The sequence below is a fragment of the Strix aluco genome, chromosome 2, assembly GCF_031877795.1.
Source record: "Strix aluco isolate bStrAlu1 chromosome 2, bStrAlu1.hap1, whole genome shotgun sequence".
NCBI classification, from domain to species: domain Eukaryota; kingdom Metazoa; phylum Chordata; class Aves; order Strigiformes; family Strigidae; genus Strix; species Strix aluco.
The window spans coordinates 62,691,713-62,710,510 of NC_133932.1; the positions used below are offsets into that span (position 1 = coordinate 62,691,713).

The 18,798-nt window shown below is 41.6% G+C and overlaps 1 protein-coding gene across 9 annotated transcripts in view; it reads right to left on the reverse strand.

Moving 5' to 3' along the window:
* Positions 1-18,671, reverse strand: part of LOC141919421 (cohesin subunit SA-2-like) — a 64,128-nt gene extending 45,457 nt beyond the window's left edge. For 4 of the 9 annotated variants that reach the window (XR_012621978.1, XM_074814958.1, XM_074814955.1 and 1 more), the window contains exons 1-8: positions 18,625-18,671; positions 17,933-18,111; positions 13,462-13,546; positions 12,687-12,833; positions 11,097-11,193; positions 10,012-10,088; positions 2,772-2,843; positions 381-585 (exon numbers count right to left, since the gene is read on the reverse strand). Coding sequence is in view for 8 of the 9 variants with exons in the window: in XM_074814958.1 (XP_074671059.1) it covers positions 381-585; positions 2,772-2,843; positions 10,012-10,088; positions 11,097-11,193; positions 12,687-12,833; positions 13,462-13,546; positions 17,933-17,976 (727 nt within the window). In the remaining variant the exon portion in view is untranslated. Of the gene's footprint in view, positions 1-380; positions 586-2,771; positions 2,844-10,011; positions 10,089-10,539; positions 10,625-11,096; positions 11,194-11,284; positions 11,821-12,686; positions 12,834-13,461; positions 13,547-17,932; positions 18,112-18,210; positions 18,342-18,456; positions 18,526-18,624 lie in introns of those variants that run through there. The other 5 variants (XM_074814957.1, XM_074814956.1, XM_074814962.1 and 2 more) reach the window with 5 other exon arrangements.
* Between the last annotated feature and the right edge of the window lie 127 nt (positions 18,672-18,798).

The window sequence follows — 18,798 nt, forward strand, 5'->3', positions numbered from 1 at the left end:
AGCATTTAATGCAACCTCATCATATTAATTAGTTGACGGAGGGAAATAACAAAATAGAAAACCGACTGAAAAATCAGTTACTGAAAAAAAAAGAATCAGAACACAGTATAATTCTAAAGTTAATCATGTCAGGCATTATGAAAATTTCTTTATAAAGAAAAAAATTGATCTAAATCTATCATATCTAAAGCATACAAATTCCATTCAGATACACATGGGAACAAATAATTTATTACACTAACACACACTAGGAGGAAGGCACTGTCAATGCATAAGTGAACAACCACTCCAGTAAAGAGAGCTTTTCAATTTTGAATGGTTTTGTTTGTACACAAGTCAACAAAACTCACCATCTACAGCAACTCTGTGAGTTATTTTACCTGCCAAAGTGCTTGTGTGTCTAAATGCTCTGACCATGGAGTCCGCTAAGTCTGTAAGCAGAGAAATGATAGCGTTCATCAAGTAGCTATCATACAGGATGCTGCACTGGCACTGTTGGACAAGCACTGCAATAAATTCACAGAAATTGGCCTTAAACTTCTTCCAATAGGGTCCTGTTCTGATCAGTGGGTAGTCTTCATTGTCCTGCGCAAGAAAGCAAAGTCAAGAGAAAACACACTGATTAGTTTTGTTTGTGCACACCATTCACATCTCTCCCACTGAATATCAGAGAGTTCTGTTGACAGTCAGCTTCACCTCAGTCCCCCAATAACCTCTTTCCTGGTTATTACTCCAAAGTAGGGACATGCAACTAGGTTACAAGCAAGTACAAAGACAAACTAGCTTCACCTGAGCTACACTATCACGATAGTTCACATCTGAAAGCAATGTATGTGAGGCAGCTACGGACAGATGGGAGAGGGCATGTGAAGCCACAGCATCACAAATAACTTGCACTGGCATAAACGATGAGCATTCCTGGCCTCTTCCACTTCCTCACAGGTAGCAGTGCTTCCCCACTTCCCCATCCTTCCTGTTCCTGCAAGTGTGTGGTAAAATCCAGGAGGAAACTGAAGTGACTGAAAAGTGAAAACAAACAACTGTGGTGTGAGCAGGATGGGACTGTTTTCCTCAGCAGCACTGCCAGCTTAAGGAGTTTATCGCGCTCCAGCTTAATGACAAATGCTAAGTCATTCACCTCTACCACCAGCACCTAGGTCTTTGAAAACCTCCACAGAAACAGTAAGTAAGCAACACTTTGACATTATGCAAAAAGCAAGTTACAATAAAACCACAAGAGTGTTCACAGCACAGTTGATACTGCCAGGAAGAAAGCAGACAGATGGCAGTTAAATGACTTCTCACACAAAATGGTGTGCCTCACGTGAAGAGCACACTAGGAATACTTTGTAGATGGTAACCTCAGGCAGTGCAAACATTTATTGCATTTGCACCTCACAGATCCCAGGAATGGCTCTGAATATGAATTTGCATCTTGATGCGTGAACGGAGCCAGGGAACTCCTAAACTTCACTCACTATGGAAAACTTCATCCTGAAGGCAGGCCACTACTCAGCTGGTATTCAGACATATTCAGATGTAATTCTAACACACAGCTTCACACCCAGAAAAACTTCATGTACTTACAAACCGTACTTCATGCTCTTCTTTTGTAACTTTGTTTCCAAAGCACAAGACCCACTGCTTTCTTGAAAAATAAATGCAAACACAGACTGATCTCAGGGATGTACGCAACCCAGAGCACATTGGGAATTGGGAATTTGGGATGCATTCCTGATCAGGTTCTGAGAGTCAGTTCAGAACCTAACAGTAGTAGCAAGTGCCACGACATATGGGGAAATCCCCAGCAGGCCCCATTTAATGCTCCTTGATCATGACACAGACAGTAGAAAGATAACCTACAACTTCAGGATATACTTACTTTATCACCATAGTTTACTCCTAAATCTGAAAAGCAGCACAAATACAGGAAGACGTGGCACTTTTTAAGAGCATTTCTACTGTCCATGTTTATCATACTGGGATACTGTTTAATGGTAACATGTATACTGTAAATATATAGACAGCACAATGGGCACACCACCTAAATTTAGGCACCTAACCTGGGATTCCCTTAGATTCCTTCCATCACCAGTACAGAGAAGCAACTCTACTTCCAGAAAAGAAGTCAGATTAGGCACTTAACACAGGTTCTTCCAGAGAACTACTCAAATCACTCAACTGAGGCTCCTGCTCTGACTCATCCTGGAAATGTTTCTTTCTTTCATACAGAATCTACAGAAAGACGAAAGACAAAGTGAAGTGCCAACAAGGAGTTAAGATGAATTCCCCACAATGCTGCAAGTGTTGTATGGGAATAGGCAATACAGAAAAGCTGTTTCTGTTCTCAAAATATTCTTCCAATCAAGCATTTGTGTTTGCAAGAGAATGTTTTGATGAAACAAGCCTTTGAAGAAATCTGTCCGCCAAAACCTCTGTGTGCATACATTTGCGTGCACATGTATGTGTGGAGCTTGCTGGAAGGGATGGGGAACACTCTTGAACACCGCTGCAGCTTGATGTACACCAGTCTGTTCAAAATGCTGATGTCCCTTTGACATCAGTAGTGAGAAACAGGCACTTCAAAAGCGTGTTCATCCAAACCAGAGGTCTAATTGAGACCAGAGGAAGCAGACCTCAGAAGTACATGATTATCTCCATTCACCAATGCACAGTTTAAGATGTTCTGATGTATTCGCCTACACTGGAAACAGGAAATACAGCCACAGAAGATGCTATACTATAGTTGTAGAGAATGATGAGAGCCCTACCATGTCCACAGGCCAAGTAACTGTCAGGATCCAAGGATAGACCATGAATTTCTTGTACTGCAACCCAGTTTCCTGTAATACAGAAGACAAAATTTTAACTGTGCTGTTTCATCGAAAGCTTTTAATTCATAAAGACAAAAGCATCACAAACCATGCATCAGTCCAATGCATTAAACAAAATCTAATTCCTTCTCATCTTCATATTTTTTATTTGTAACCAATAATAGAAGAAAAACACACTTTTATATAAACTCTGAGTTTTCTTGTTACAAGTAAGAGACTACTCATTTTTAAAATTTATAAGCAAATATATACAAGGTATAATCCTCATTATTAATTCTAAGATATGGCTTCTCAGCAAGTCTAAGTATATATCCCTTTCCAACATTTAGTAACTAGGTATTTACTGTAAAATATCTAAACTCTAGAAAACCATTCTGAGCTTTTCAAATTATAGAGAAATGCTTTCAGCACTAGTGTGACTTGGTTCAGAGATGTTTCCTCAACTCTGCAATTATTCCAAGACAAAAGGCATGAAATCTACAGTTCTTTATTAGGTTCAGTGAAGCACAAGTATTTCTATCCCCATCTGGCTGTAGAGTTATGCAAACTTAACTCTTCCATTGCTAAACATTTCAGCAACACAATAGGAGTGGAAAGGAAACCTACAAAAGGACAAAGAACTGCAAGAAATAAAATGCCACATACAGGAAGAAAAGCTGAAGACAGAAACAGAATAGTTCAAGAAAGAGGGAAAACAAAAAGCAGTAGTCCTAAAGACAAGCCTATCTCTCCACTGAGGAATACTGCAGCCCACAGAGGAAATAAATGCCTCAATGACTGTATTAAAGCCATTCTCTGCTTCCAACACCAGTACAAGTTTTCACAGAATCACAGAAAGACTGAAATTGAGAGGGACTCTGAGATCATCTAACCCAACCCCCACCTGCTCAAGCAGGGTCAGCAAGGAAGGCTGCCCAGTGCCATGTGTGACCGGTACCCCCTGCTCCCAACCCCTGGTAACATGGTTAGCATAACTAACATCATTTTATAAGGCAAACAGCCATTCTCTGTGACAGAGTGGGTCACATACTCGTTCCCTTTCCCTCAGTATCAGGCCCTGAAGGTCCTTATGAACCAAGTAGACAAACCAAACAGATTTCTTCTTTCCCTCCCTACTGGCCTCAGGGTTCCGGGGCACCAGGCCAACTACTCCCTTCCTTACTGGCCTTGAAGATCCCAGGCACCCAGCCAAGCAGGGAGTGGTGATGACCCCACCACAGAACAAGGAAGCATCACAGCACCCCAAGCACTGTCCATAAAATCAAGTGGTTGCACGGCCTAAGAGGTGAGTTGCTGCTGGACAGTGAGTCCCATGAGCCCCCAGTGGCAAGGACACCTCCACCATCTGCTTCCTCCAAGGATTGAGTGAGTGACTCATATTCTTTTACATGATTTTCAAGCCTACATTATCATTGTTATATTGATACAGCAAGCCACATATTAAAATTTGACCCAATCTGCAGAGGGTCCAGGTGACGAGAAATCACAAGTTAAATTGTATTTCAAATTCAGTATTACTTAGGTAATTATAAATCATAATTAAGTTGTATCATAAATTCTGTATTATGCTACTATATTGATTCTACTTGTAGAAATCCTGTGCCATTCCAATCATAAATTCTGTGCTATACTAACCATAATACCCTAAGAAAATAAAGCTTTAATTATAACTACAATTAGTCCTGTCATCATTCTGCCAGGGTTCCCTAAAAGAACCTGTCTGTCCCCTCAGTGTCAGGCGACACTGTTCGCAGTCAGCTTTGTAATAACTTGACAGATGGATACTCCACAACTTCTCAGGGCAACCTGTACCACTGTTTGACTACTCTCACATTAAAAGTGTTTTCTTGTGTTCAGGTGAAATTTCATCCATTTCAGTTTGTGCCCACTGCCCATCTTGGCTTGCCTTTGTGCTCACTGTCTCACTGGGCACCACCAAGTAGAGTCTGTCTTCCTCTTCATTCTGTCCCATGGGGTATTTTTACACACGGATGAGATCCCTCTGAGCCACCTTCTTTCCAGACTGAAGAGGCTCAACTCTCAGCCTCTCCTCATGTGAAAGATCACTAACCACCCTTGTGGCCCTTCGCTGAACTCACTCCAGTAAATCCACCTCTCTTGTACTGGAAAGCCCAGAGCTTGACTCAGCACTCCAGATGTGGTCTTACCAGTATGAGTAGAGAGGAAGGATCGCTTCCTGTGACCTGCTAGCAATGCTCTGCAGCCTGGGAGGCTGTTGGTCTTCTTTCCTGCGAGGGCGCATTGCTGGCTCGTGTTCATCTTGTCATGCACAAGGACACTAAGATCCTACCCTACAGAGCTGCTTTCCAGCCAGTCAGCCCCCAGTGTGTACTGGTGCATGGGGTTATTCCTCCCCAGGTTCATGGGGTTTCCTGCTGTAGAATTTCATGAGGTTCTCCTCTGCCCAACTCTCCAGCCTGTTGAGGTCCCTCTGAACAGCAGAACAACTACCTGGTCTAGCAGCTACTCCTCCCAGTTCTGTATCATCTGCAAACTTGCTAAGACTACACTCTGCCCTATTGTCCAGGTTATTAACGATGTTTAAAAGTATTGGCCCAAATACCAAACCCTGGGGTACACCACTAGTGACAAGCCTCCAACTGGACTTTGTGCCACTGATCACTACTCTGTGGGCCTGGTTGTTCAGCCAGTTTTCAGTCCGCCTCACTGTCCACTTAACTAACTCATACTTCATCAGGTTATCTATGAGGATGTTACAGGAGACAGTGTTAAGTCTTACTGAAGTCAAGACAAACAACATCTGCTGCTCCCTCCTCATCCACCAAGCTAGTCACTTCATTATGGTAGGCTATCAGGTTGGTTAAGCACAATTTCCCCCTTGTAAATCCATGCTGACTACTCCTGATCACTTTCTTGTCCTTCACGTGTTTGGACATTATTTCCAGAATTAGTTGCTTCATCACCTTCCCAGCAATCAAGGTGAGGCTGACCAGCCTGAGTTCCTCAGATCATCCTTCTTGCCCTTCTTAAAAACAGGAGTGACATTTGCTCTCTTTGAGTCTTCAGGAATCTCTCCCTGTCGGCATGACCTTTCAAAGATAATCAAAAGGGGCCTTGCAATGATATCAGCCAGCTCCCTCAGCACTCCTGGGTACATTCTGTAAGATCATGTGGTCTTACATATGTTCGGTCCATTTAAGTGTTCCCTAACCTGACCCTCCTCCACAGAGGGTAAGTAGTCTTTGCTCCAGACTTTCCCTCTGGTCTCAGGGACCTGGTATTTCTGAAAGTCAATCTTACCAGTAAAGACAGAGGCAAAGAAGACCTCAAGTACCTCAGGCTCTTCTGTGTCCTTTCTCACCAGGGCCCCTGTCTCATTTAGCAGCAGGCCCAGGTTCTCCTTGGTCTTCCTTTTGCTGTTGATATATTTGTAGAATCTTTTCTTGTTGCCCTTCACAGTTCTTGCCAGACTCAACTCCACTAACATTTCTCACAAACACTAGTGAGAATTTTGGGAGGAAGCATTGGTACACAGATACAGTGTTGCAGTTAATGAATTGAACACTAACACAATGGTTAAATCACTGAAAGAACTACATAAAAACTTTTAATCTTCCAACCCTCTGAATGATAGAAACAAACAAAATAAATCAGAAGGCAAGATGAGCTACTCAAGCAGATATCTGGTAATATTCTCCACTCTCATTACTACTTTCACTACTACTATAATTTGTTTCCAAAAAATATTTTTGAAATCACAGTAGTCCTATATGGCACTACTTCTCAAATAACTTAATCACTAAGTTACACTTCCATCTTATTTATAAAAAAGATGAGAGAACTACATATGAAAAGAAACACAAATACAAAGAGGAAACAACTCACTTGAAAACAACAAACTACTTTGCTCTTGCTCTTATCATAATTCTGCCTTTAAAGAAATTGGTTTAAGCCTCAAGTATTTTTTCAATCACCTAATAATCACGGCTAACAAAAATGGTTACTTCAGACATTTTTTTATGTATTAATGTTGGCTTAATACTAGTCATAACATATCAAGATTAAATTAAACAAGCTGTCAGATACTGTCTTTAAAAATATTTAATTCTGTATAAGTAATTTTAGGAGGTTTTTTTAGAGTCAGTTTATCTAAAATAGACAAGGAGAGTTTCAGAATTCACCAGATTTAGAATTAAAGAAGAGAAAAAAAAACAGAGACACAGCATATCTAACATAGGGATTATCACTTGCTATTTTCACAGAATCATAGAACAGTTTGGGTTGGAAGGGACCTTTAACAGTCATCTAGTCCAATCCCCCAGCAATAAGCAGGGACATCTTCAACTAGATCAGGTTGCTCAGAGCCCTGTCCAGCCTGACCTCGAATGTTTCCAGGGAGGGGGCATCCACAACTTCTCTGGGCAACCTGTGCCAGTGTTTCACTACCCTCATTGTAAAAAATTTCTTCCTTATATCTAATCTGAATCTACCCTCCTTTAGTTTAAAAACACTGCCCCTTGTCCTATTGCAGCAGGCCCTACTAAAATGTTTGGCCTTTCTTATAAGCCCTCTTTAAATATTGAAATGTTGCAATAAGGTCTCCCCAGAGCCTTCTCTTCTCTGTGTTTAACAACCCCAACTCTCAGTCTGTGCTCATAGGAGAGGTGTCCATTCCTCTGACCATTTTTGTGGCCCTGCTCCAGACACACTCCAACAGGTCCGTGTCTTTCCTGTGCTGAGGACCTCAGAGCTGGATGCAGTACTCCAGGTGGGGTCTCACCTGAGTGGAGTAGAGGGGGAGAATCACCTCCCTCGACGTGCTGGCCACACTTCTCTTGATGCAGCCCAGGATACAGTTGGCTTTCTGGGCTGCAAGTGCACATTGCTGGGTCATGTTGAGCTTTTCATCCACCAGCACCCCCAAGTCCTTCTCTGCAAAGCTGCTCTCAATCCCTTCATCCACCAGCCTGTATTGATTCCAGGGGTCATCCTGACCCATGTGCAGGACCTTGCACTTGGCCTTGTTGAACCTCATGAGGTTTGTACAGGCCCACTTCTCGAGCTTGTCCAGGTCCCTCTGGATGGCATCCCCTCCCTCAGGCATGGCAACTGCACCACTCAGCTTGGTGCTGTCTGCAAGCTTGCTGAGGGTACGCTCAGTCCCACTGTCTGTGTCACTGATGAAGATATTAAACAGTACTGGTCCAGTACAGACGCCCAAGGGACACTACTTGTCACCAATCGTCATCTGGACATTGAGCCCTCTAGATGCAATCATCCAACCAATTTCTCATCCACCAAACAGTCCACCCATCAAATCCATCTCTCTCCAATTTAGAGAGAAGGATGTTGTGGGAGACTGTGTCAAAGGCCTTACAGAAGTCCAGATAGACAACATCCATAGCTCTTCCCTTGTCCACTGATGTAGTCACTCCATCACAGGAGGCCACTAGGAAGGTCAGGCAGGACTCGCCCTTGGTGAAGCCATGCTGAATCACCTCCCTGTCCTCCATGTGCCTTAGCACAGCTTCCAGGAGGATCTGTCCACGATCTTCCCAGGCACTGAGGTGAGGCTGACAGGTCAGCAGTTCCCAGGGTCCTCCTCTCTACCCTTTTTAAAAACAGGTGCAATGTTTCCCTTTTTTCTAATAATCAGGGACTTCACCTGACTGCCACGACTTTTCAAATATCATGGAGAGTGGCTTGGCAACTACATCAGCCAATGCCCTCAGGACTCGGGGATGCACCTCATCAGGTCCCATAGACTTGTATATATTCAGGTTCCTCAGGTGGTCATGAACCTGATCTTCTCTTACAGTGGGAAGAACTTTTACTCCCCCAGTCCCTGTCTTGCGATCCATCCACTCAAGGGGTGTGGGGAGAGGTTGCCAGTGAAGACTGAGGCAAAAAGGTTGCTGAGTACCTCAGCCTTCTCCTCATCCATTGTTACCAGTTTGCCAGTCATGTTCGTCAGGGTCTGTACACTTTTTTTGATCTTCCTTTTCCGGCTGACATATTTGTAGAAGCCTTTCTTGTTCTTTGTGTCCCTTCTGTTCCATCAGTAAAATGCTTCACTAGAGTAGCATGTCAAAATATTGCCACAAAAACCAAGTTACTTTGTTTTTATAGCATGCAGAATACAGCTTCTAAGGCAACTGTAGAACCTTCCTTTTTGCCCACCAGGACAGGTGAAAAGGTTACAGAGCTCTAACACATCCAGGCTGGCGATAACAATAATCACATCTTTGCACCTTCCAGAGTGCCTACCCTATTGTGAGAGCTATTCAGGGCTAATTTAGTTGGGAAAGAAGTGCCAGATTACTAATTCATATGGCCAGACACATATCGGATCATTTCTGTCAAAAATTAGCCCAAGTGCTACTACACATCTAAAATGAAGACAACCACGTTGGCAAATTCATCCTCTGTGGGAATTTCTACAGCAGCTGGTCTTTGAGAGATGCTCAATTAAAGCAAGGCTGATGGCTGCTGCTTGACAAATCAATTCAGAGGTGGGAAAACCAGAAAAAAGCACAGAAGCAACTGTGAGAGAGCTGCAGAAAATGTGATGTTGGTATAATTAGCCAAGGAGCAGTCAAACAGAGAAACAGTATTGTAAAGCTATGTATTTTTCTTAACAATCCTGAAGAAATTAGATATTCACTATTGTTTTGACAATTATCTAAAAATCAGAAGTACATTTTTCTTCTTTCATATGACATAATACAGTTAAAAAAATTCATATTGTCAGTAAAATAGAAGGAAAAGAGTCAAAAATATCAGCTAAAAATGTCTTTGAATTAGCTCATCAGTAATCCACAACAGTATTTTTAAAAGGACCTATCAACCAAATATCAAAGAAACTATTTATCTGCTGCAATGATGGGTTACATTTACCTCTATAAAGTCAGTATCAAAAGAACTCCTAAGAGAAAGCCAGATTCAGGAAGACTGCAGTTAGACAAACCTAATAGAACGCTGAAAACAAAAGTGACTTACAAACAAAATAACCTGCTGCTGCTAAAATGGGTCAGTAAAACACCAAATTTCTCTTGTGAAAAACAGGATTATTTTCCTAAACTAAGGAAATGGGACACAGCTCCTGATAAGCAGTAGGAACTCTGACCAGGTTGGCTATTAAGGTAGAGCCTATTGTTTATATAAAAAAGGCATGCAAAGTCAAAGTTGTGCCTACCTCATCAAATGTCTCTGTCATTTTTCGCATGACATCCTTCTTGTGCAAACTTTGAATCATCTCTGCTGTTACCATGCCTAGAAAAGTAATGTTTTAAAAAGAAGAATTACCAACAACCATATTACATTAATCAAGTCCAAACCACAGTAAGAACTTTATTTTAAATTTAGAAACACCAAGAAACGGTGACTCTATTTCATCTATTTACACTGGTATAGGCAACATATATATAGGGAGACACATAAATTCATTTATAGTAGAAAAAACTGATGAACCAAAACTGAAATTCACATTAGAGAAATCTGGCCTGTGCTGTCTGGCATGGCTGTTTTCTCTGTCCATTCATTTACTTCAAGGATTTACTAAAAGTTTGCCTACTGCTAGTCAAAGACCCCAAAACATTTCCCATAAAACAAGTCATATTAGTCAAAGACCTGGAAAAAATTTAAAGTGTAAAAGGTACATTCTAGCTGCTTAAATACACTCAGAAGTTTCAAACTAACAGAATAGTCTTCTTAAAACTCTTACTTGCCATCCTGAAGCATTTCGCTAGCAGACTGTCCCCAGAAGTCACTGTGTCTCAATGTTATGAAACAGACAGCTTCACAACCCTCTGGTAAAAGTAACCGCAATGAGGCAAGAGATTGCTTTTCTAGCCACCAAAGCAGGGAGCTTAATTTGCTAGTTGTTTATTTTCAAACAAAGATAGTAGCAAAACAAAATATACTAGGAAATTACAAAACAAATGGCAACTGAAATGCTCGATTTTAATTAGAATGGTCATCAAAACCATCTTCCCTATGCGGGGATTCTGCAAAGTGATGTGACATGCCACTTCAGAAACCTGACATTGCAAATCATGTTCAAATACAACTCTGAGAGTTGGTGTGCTGTAAACACAGAGTCAAAGAATTTAACCAGCAACATTCTTTACTATTAGTCCTGCCCATCTGGAGTTTGTCTTAATGAACAGTACAGATTATAAATACATGATTTACTGGAGAGAAAAATTCCATTTTAGAAAGCACACTTCAGACTACTCTCACCCACAGACAATGGAAAGAGCTACTTAGAGGGTAAATTACCTTGACAGCCTGAGCACTGAATGAAGAAGTTGATCAGATCTAGAAGTGCCACATTCCTGTCTTGTTTATAAGCTTCAATCCAGTCATCTACTACAGACTAGAACAGATTAAAGAAATTCATTAGTCAGGAGCTGAACACAGCATGCCACACTCCACTGAGGACATCCATAATAAAGACACAAACTAACATTTTTCCATCTCCATTAAATCATAAAAATGAGAATAAACTCCACACCATTTTGTTCCATTTCTAGTACATGCAAAAGACTGCTTCTGGGGCAGAACGAAGTCCTGAACTTCTCATTCACAAGTTCTGCTCTATGCAATGTTGCCATTCACAGATGGTTTGCTCCCTGTTAACAGGGAAGATAATCACAGCTTTAATAAATTTTATATACAAAAAACAAAACATCATCCTCCTGACTTCTTGCCAGCACTGAGGTAACAGTTCCATTTTAAAAAAAAAAACAAAAAAACAACAAACAAACAAAAACCATACCCTCCCATTTAACCTCTGTACCATCTAATAATTAATATTAAGTTAATATTAAGTTAATATTAGCAATTGTCCCTAGAAGTTCTCTAGCACCCAGTTTGTGCAGTAGGCTGAAACAGTTCATGTATTACACTTAAGCTAAAAAAACAACTCCAAATTTCATTTCTAGGGCAGCACAGCCTACAGCCTGTATGTGACACAGGCCTGCTGGGATAAGCCATCCCAGCTTCAACCCACCTGTAGTGCCACACAGGTCTAATGAATTCTAGCAGCAGCAGCCTGGACTCAAGCTGCTGCCTTTCCAAGCCCTTCACATCATGCTTTGCACAGCAGAAGCTGAGCTCTTCAGGGAGCTCTACTGAAGTTAAACACAGCTGTAGCATGGCAAAAGTCCATTCACACAAACATCTTGGAAAAACTACGGTCTCGCATCCAAAATATAAATGTGCTTTTCATGTGCGCGTGCACACACTTTGCTTACAGATACTACATACTGGAGACAAATGTATAAACCCTGTATAAAAATACGTAGGGCTCCAGATTTTAATCCTTCACACCCATATATAAGCATAATATACACACATGCTCACAGAGTACAGGGAGGTGGGCTTCCTCACATTGAAGAAAGTTGCTAACTATACAGATGCCCAGAGAACCTATTATACAAACCACTGTCAAACTGCATTGGAATGGAGGGAAAAGAAAAAAAAAAAATCAAAAGGCAAGCTCCCAGGAAAAAATGGCCTGATTTTCAGAATCCTGAACAACCAAATTTTTCTACTGATGCACTTTTTCTGTATTTTTCAAAATAATTCCTTTTTCATGTGTTCAGACATTGCTTTAGGAAGAGTGGTTTAGGTACATATTTCTTTCCTGATTTTAAACATCTGATATACTTTCTCACTAATTTCTTGAAGATGCATTCTTTCCAAGAGCCATGCTCATAAAACAGTTTTACAGTCAAACATGTTTCTTCCCCACCTATGCCAAAACAGAACAAAATTTCAATGCTCCAGAGAATAAATAACTGAAATGACCACTGTTTATCCATCCTTTCTCTATCAACTCCTCTCAGAATTCAGAGCTAGAAATACCTGCATGGCCCGCTTCCCTATGTTAACCACTTCAAACAACGTAACTGCCTCAACCACTTCTCCACTCTGCAGCTGGCTCGCTCTTCTGCTACTGGAAGAATTTCTCCTTATGTTTTCACACTGGTTTTGGACCTTCCGTTTCTCTCTCTGAAATGAGTCAAGCAAAGAAAGTACGTGAGAAAACACAACACATATCAGTCATTCACAGATACACAAACTATCCCCTAATAACAACTTTATTTTACTCTCATTCTAATGATTTGCCCAGGGTGCTAACTTTTAAGCTTCAAGGACACCGATAAAGTCTTATCAAACACAAGCATACAAGAAGGAGACGAAAGAAAGGATTTACTGGTTTGAATTTTTTCTCAGCAATGAGTTGTAAGCATAGGAAGGTAACAGGAAAGAAACTTCTGAACGGTTGTGTACTACCTGGAAAGCATTTTTCAGCAGCAGCTGTAATTTCTGAAGAATAGACAGCAAGCACACAAGCTCTTCTACACCTTTTCACTCACAGGCTAAACACACAATCTGCAAACTAACATCAGCTGCACACAATGCACAGTTAAGGAAAAAACGCACACTGAAATGGACTGTCCAAATGCCAGCACTGAGGCTGTGATGCCAACAGAATTTGGAGGTCAAGCTGTATGCAGTGACTAGAATGTTAGATGCACTGTACTGTGAATGTTTTATGCAACACTCAATTTTTTAATAATTGAATGAGGCAGAAAATAAATTCCATAATTAAAAGAAAAAAAGAAAATCAACTTACTGGTGTTTTCAGGTTGCCATTTCTCACACAGCTGCCATTCTGCACAGCAGACTCAGGCACAGTGTCATCATGGACAGCGTTCTCTCTGAAGCATAACAAGCACATTGAAGCGGTTAGCAGTGAGAACACAGAACTACACACTTCAGTACAAACAACAGATAAAAATAAAAGCATATATATGTATTTTAATATTTTTAATGAATTGTTTGGAAGTTATGCCATTTTGTTTCTTAAAACCAAACAGCTAACTTTAAAAGTACAACAGAAATTTGGGGCGTTCTTCAAACTATTTGCTTTCCTGTAAGATATACAGATAACTCGAAAACTAGCAAAACTATCAAAGATACCAAGGAAGTCGAAAGTAAGTAAAGGAAACAGAAAGCTGATGTTGACTTAAGGCAGCCTTTGTTGACTTAAGAGCTTTGCACCATGAATCTATAACACAAGTATGCGTTCACTTCACAAGTGCTCTAAACAAAACAAGGTAATAACATTTGATGGGTCTACAATTTAAAATGAGAGGAAGGAACTGTTTTACTTTGTCTATAAAACAAGCTGAAGAAAAAAGGCACATAGGAATTTTCATTTGCAGGTCATTGCTAATATGATGGAGGAATAATTTTATAAATAAAGATGCACCTTCTGGGAGATCTGAAGCCATACATTTATCTGCAATGAAATCATGCCACTTTTCATCATTCCCAATGCTAACAATATGCTCTACCAAAGGTCATGTTTGAGCAGACGACCTGGATCCCACTTGTGCAGCAGGTCCAGTACTGGTAGCTGGCTGTTATGGCCTCCTTTTAAACTACAATGGCCAGGACACGAAGCCAGTTGACTTGTACTATAAGAAGGCACAAAAAGAAAGTAAATATGAGAGTGTACAGTTACCTTCATTTTCATGAGACTGCTGCAACAAGAAAGTGTACTAACACAAGTGACCACTTTACAAAGAAGAAAACAGTGTATTACACTGTCAGATATAGCCAACGCTCCAATATCCAGTGCTGGAGAACCCAGATGGAGAATTAACTGTGCTATGAATGCAGAGCCAGCTCGACCCCAGCTAAGTTTATCAATGTTGGATAAGCACTCTTGCTGTCGTTTTTCGCAAAAGTGTTTCAGTCAGACATTGCCTCTGCAAAGCAAATCCTGAGGTTGAATAGCATCAACTGCAGGACCAAGGTCTTGATGTTATTTCATTAGTGAGAGCAGACAGTAGTTTTTATTTAAACACATCTCCATTTACTTTTTGAATCTACTGGGACACTTCACCATAAGCAACTTCCAAAGACTCCTATGAAAATTCTACATAAATATAAAATTCTATAAAAATATGTGAAATTTCTAAATACAATTTTGCAAATGCTTAACTTCCCTCCAGAGAAAAGTCCCATGAAAGTTAAATTCAATTAACATCTTGTCACAGAAAAGTTCAAAAGGTGGCCACAGTGTTTGATAGATGGAAGCCAAGAAAATATTTCACGATGAACCAATCCTTACATCAGTTTTCTGGACTTCTGCATGTTATAGAAAAGACAGGGATGAACTACAGTTCACAACTGAGTCAGCATGTTATAAGCAATAGCTTGCAAAAGTTTTCAAATGTTTTCTTTGATTTGCAATTGCAAGCCACAGAGATTAAGTATCTCAAGCACCACCAGAGACTTCCTAGTAGAAAAGAACAAGCAGCAAGAGACAGCAATACGTAATGCTTTTCTGATGCCAGTTAGCTCTTCCCAGATTCTTCTACACACCACAAATAAACAAAAAGAATCCAAACATATTTGTCATGGAGCTGCTTCTCCTCTGTGATTAAATCCTTTCACTCTTGTTTTCAAAGCAGAATGCAACATTATGGGGCTGGACTGACATGTTCTTACTCGCACTGTTTCACTAGAACTACAACTCAGATGCCAGCCAACACCGTGGTAACATGTGTTACCTGTTTCTGCATTATACCTCAACATAACACTCAACACACTCTCAAACAATTTTCCAGGATTGTTTGCATGTATTATTTGGCAACTTGCTCCATCCCATAATGAAAATAAATGCATTGCATTTGATTATAGCAACTATAATTGAGTCCCAGTTGAATTAAAACATTTAAATAATGAAAATCAGGAGGGCTGCAGGACAGTTCAGTCAAATACTTGTCTGATCATGTACTGCTTTTAATATCCCTGTCCAGAATACTTCTTTGAAGCTTTAACCCCTGTGTCTCTTTCCCAAGAACATCCTGAAGGATGGCCCTACAGATGGTATCTACTGGCCCTGTGCTACTTACGTTGTCAGCTTATGCCAGGCAAAATGTACCTGTAGCAAAAGGGGCTCAACAAAGTAAGTGAATGCCTGGTATATGGAACAGCACGTTTACCAAAGTTCAGCAAAACCTGCAAGAATGAGAAGACCGTTCATCTACAGCTTCCTCATGCTGGGCTAACAACGCCAAGTAAAACAACATCTCTGTCATGAAAACACTTAGAGTAACTTTCACAGACGCATTAAACATATGTCTTAAACACTCAACAAATGTAACTAAGCACAAAATACTAAAAAGCTATTTAGTTTCTGAATTGTTTTGGTTATTAGTGCGCCACAGCACATAGCAATTCCATAGGATGCACTGTGCTACAACAGACAACCTACATAAAAGTAGAGACTTTTTACATCCAGATACTATCAAGACCCATATTTCTCCTTTCTCTTCTTTTTTTTTTTTCCCCTTTTAATACAGATGTTTCCGTAGGTTATTCATAAGGCAGGTACTTCAACATTTGCAGGAAGTAGACCAGAGCCTAGAAACTGAATCCCATGAAATAACTTAGAAATTAAATGAGATATTTTAATGGGAGTTTTTATTTGCACAACTAAGTTTCTGTTGAAGAAACTGTAAAAAGAATTAAGACATCCTCTTATCTTTTCAAGCAAAATAGGAACCACTGTATCTAGCTGAGGATGATATGTGATCACTTCTGCAGAGATCCTTATACACAACTTCATTTAAGATCTTTTCAGCTATGTGAGTGCAACAGTAGGTTTGACGAATTTTGAAGTAGTCTTTTTTTTGCTCCCCTCTAAGCACCTTAATGAGCCTTTCTGCATACCTAAATTCACTGCCTCATGCACAGTTCTCAGCCATTTACTTTGTTTCCATCAGCATTCAGTAAGAAAGCATAGGCAGAATTTCACTCCTATCTCCTCCTAGTTTTCACCTTTATACCCTGTTACATATTGCTCACAGACTTATTTTTACCTCGCATTCCTGCCACAATATGGTCCTTTCACTAGCACATGAAGTACTACTGATGAGATAAAACCACTTGAAGTAGGAAGGAAGCAAAGTCCATGTAGTCCTCAAACACAATACTATTGTGAGAACTTCTGAATTCAGTTTTCTCATCTTAATAAACATTTGGAGCAGCGACTCCAAATTTACTGACTCACACCTAAAAAGAAAGCTACCTCTTTAACATTTTCCTTTAGCTGTGTAAAAGGAACAATTAATCTATGTTACTGGAAGAATCCTACTTGTAGATTTTTAAAATTATACATTTCAATACAACTGCTTCATCTTTTAGAAGCAACATAAGAAGCTCAGCTAAATAATTTCCAGGTCCCTTCCTGGCATTTCTGAAACTAAGAGGCCTGCTTCAGAGGAAACATGCAGGAAAGGACATATGGGAAGCTATATTAATTGCCATCATGGACTAAAAGGAATACATCTCTCAGCTTTCATTACAGTGTAATGAAGGAAAAGACCTGGAGCAGACTTGCTCAGAAGGTGACAAGATCAGCAAAGGTTGGGCTGCAATCAGTCCAAAGTATGCAATACTGGACATCTGAGAAGCTTCACTCTTTGAAACTAGACAAGATATACCCAAGTGTTTTAACTTTACCATTTATTTGTCTCTGCTCTTTCTACTTCCAAATACCATTCTGTAAACAATGAGATGAATACATTTGGTTTATACATCATTTTCAACTGATGACTGAAAACATACACTCTGAAAGGAAGAAGACTTGCGGTATCCCTGATAAAAACTGCTATAAAGAAGCAATGTGCCCCTCAACGCCAACAGGGAGAATAGAGAGTACTGAGCACTCTTCCCCCTCAGCATCCCCAAATTCACCACTGAACACATGCGTTCGACTACGAATCTGCCCGTTATTTTTTTTCAAAGTAGGTTAATTTGCACTGTAGTGAGTAAGGCACAGAAAAGCTTAAAAGGCCAAGGTCTCTATCAATCAGCATAAAACACTATGTAATGTTCAATACTACATAAAAGGGAGTAAAATGAAGACATTAGTAACAAGACACAGTGCATAGCAAATCCCTTTTTTTTTTCCCCTCCCACCCAAAATGACACATTGTAGACTGCCCCGGTAGCTGCAGGGCTCAAATTCAAGGGACAGCACCCTAATTTACCAACAAACTTTATAGGCAACCTGTGCCAGGTCTTACTTTTGGCTGGGAAGGTTACTGGCTGTGTTGGGCTCGGCTATCATTTCTGCTACATTATTTCAGCAGCACAGGCAGCATGCTAACACGATCAGCACCGCTTTTGAGGAAACTTCCCAAGATCAGTAGTGTGAAAAACTTAATAGAGCGTTGGCTCTTGCGGGTGAAACGGCAGCCAAAAACTGTCAAGAAAACAAAGAGAGTTAATTCTAGGTAGCTCCCTTAAAACCGAGTCAGAAAGCCCCCCGCAAAACCAAGCCGCAGAAGGGGATGCGACTCACAGACAGAAGTTATTTGAAAGAGGAGAGTCCGGGGGCGGCACCGCGCAGGAGCCCTGCCGAGGCAGCGCCGGCCATGAGAGAGTCACCCGGGGCCCTACGGCCCACTCACCCGCCTCCCCCTCGGGCAGACCTCCGCGACACTGGCAGGCCGCCTACAGGGGCATCGCCGCCGTGAGAGGACGTAATGGGCGGCGGCAGGCCTGCCCGGGTCGCGCGGGACCCCCAGCCGCCCGTACGAACATGCACACAGACATACGCCTACGGGCTGGACGCGGCCGCGCTCGCTGCGGCAGCGCCGGGGGAGGCGGCCGGGCCGGGCCGGGCCGGGGCGGGGCGGGGGCCGCGGCCCGGTTGGCGGCTGGCAGAGGAAAGCGGGCGGCGGTGGGCGCGCGCTGCGCAGGGCCCGCCACTCACCTGCCCCGAGGACGCGCTTCCCGCGCCCGAGCGCGCGCCGGCACCGCCCCCTTAGCTGCCCCTGCCTTCCCGCCCGCCCGCCCTCCCCCCGCTGCGGCGGCCCGGGCCTCGGCTCCGGCCCAGCGTCAATCACGGCCGTCCCTGGGCGCCGCCCGGCCTATCAGAGGCGGAGGT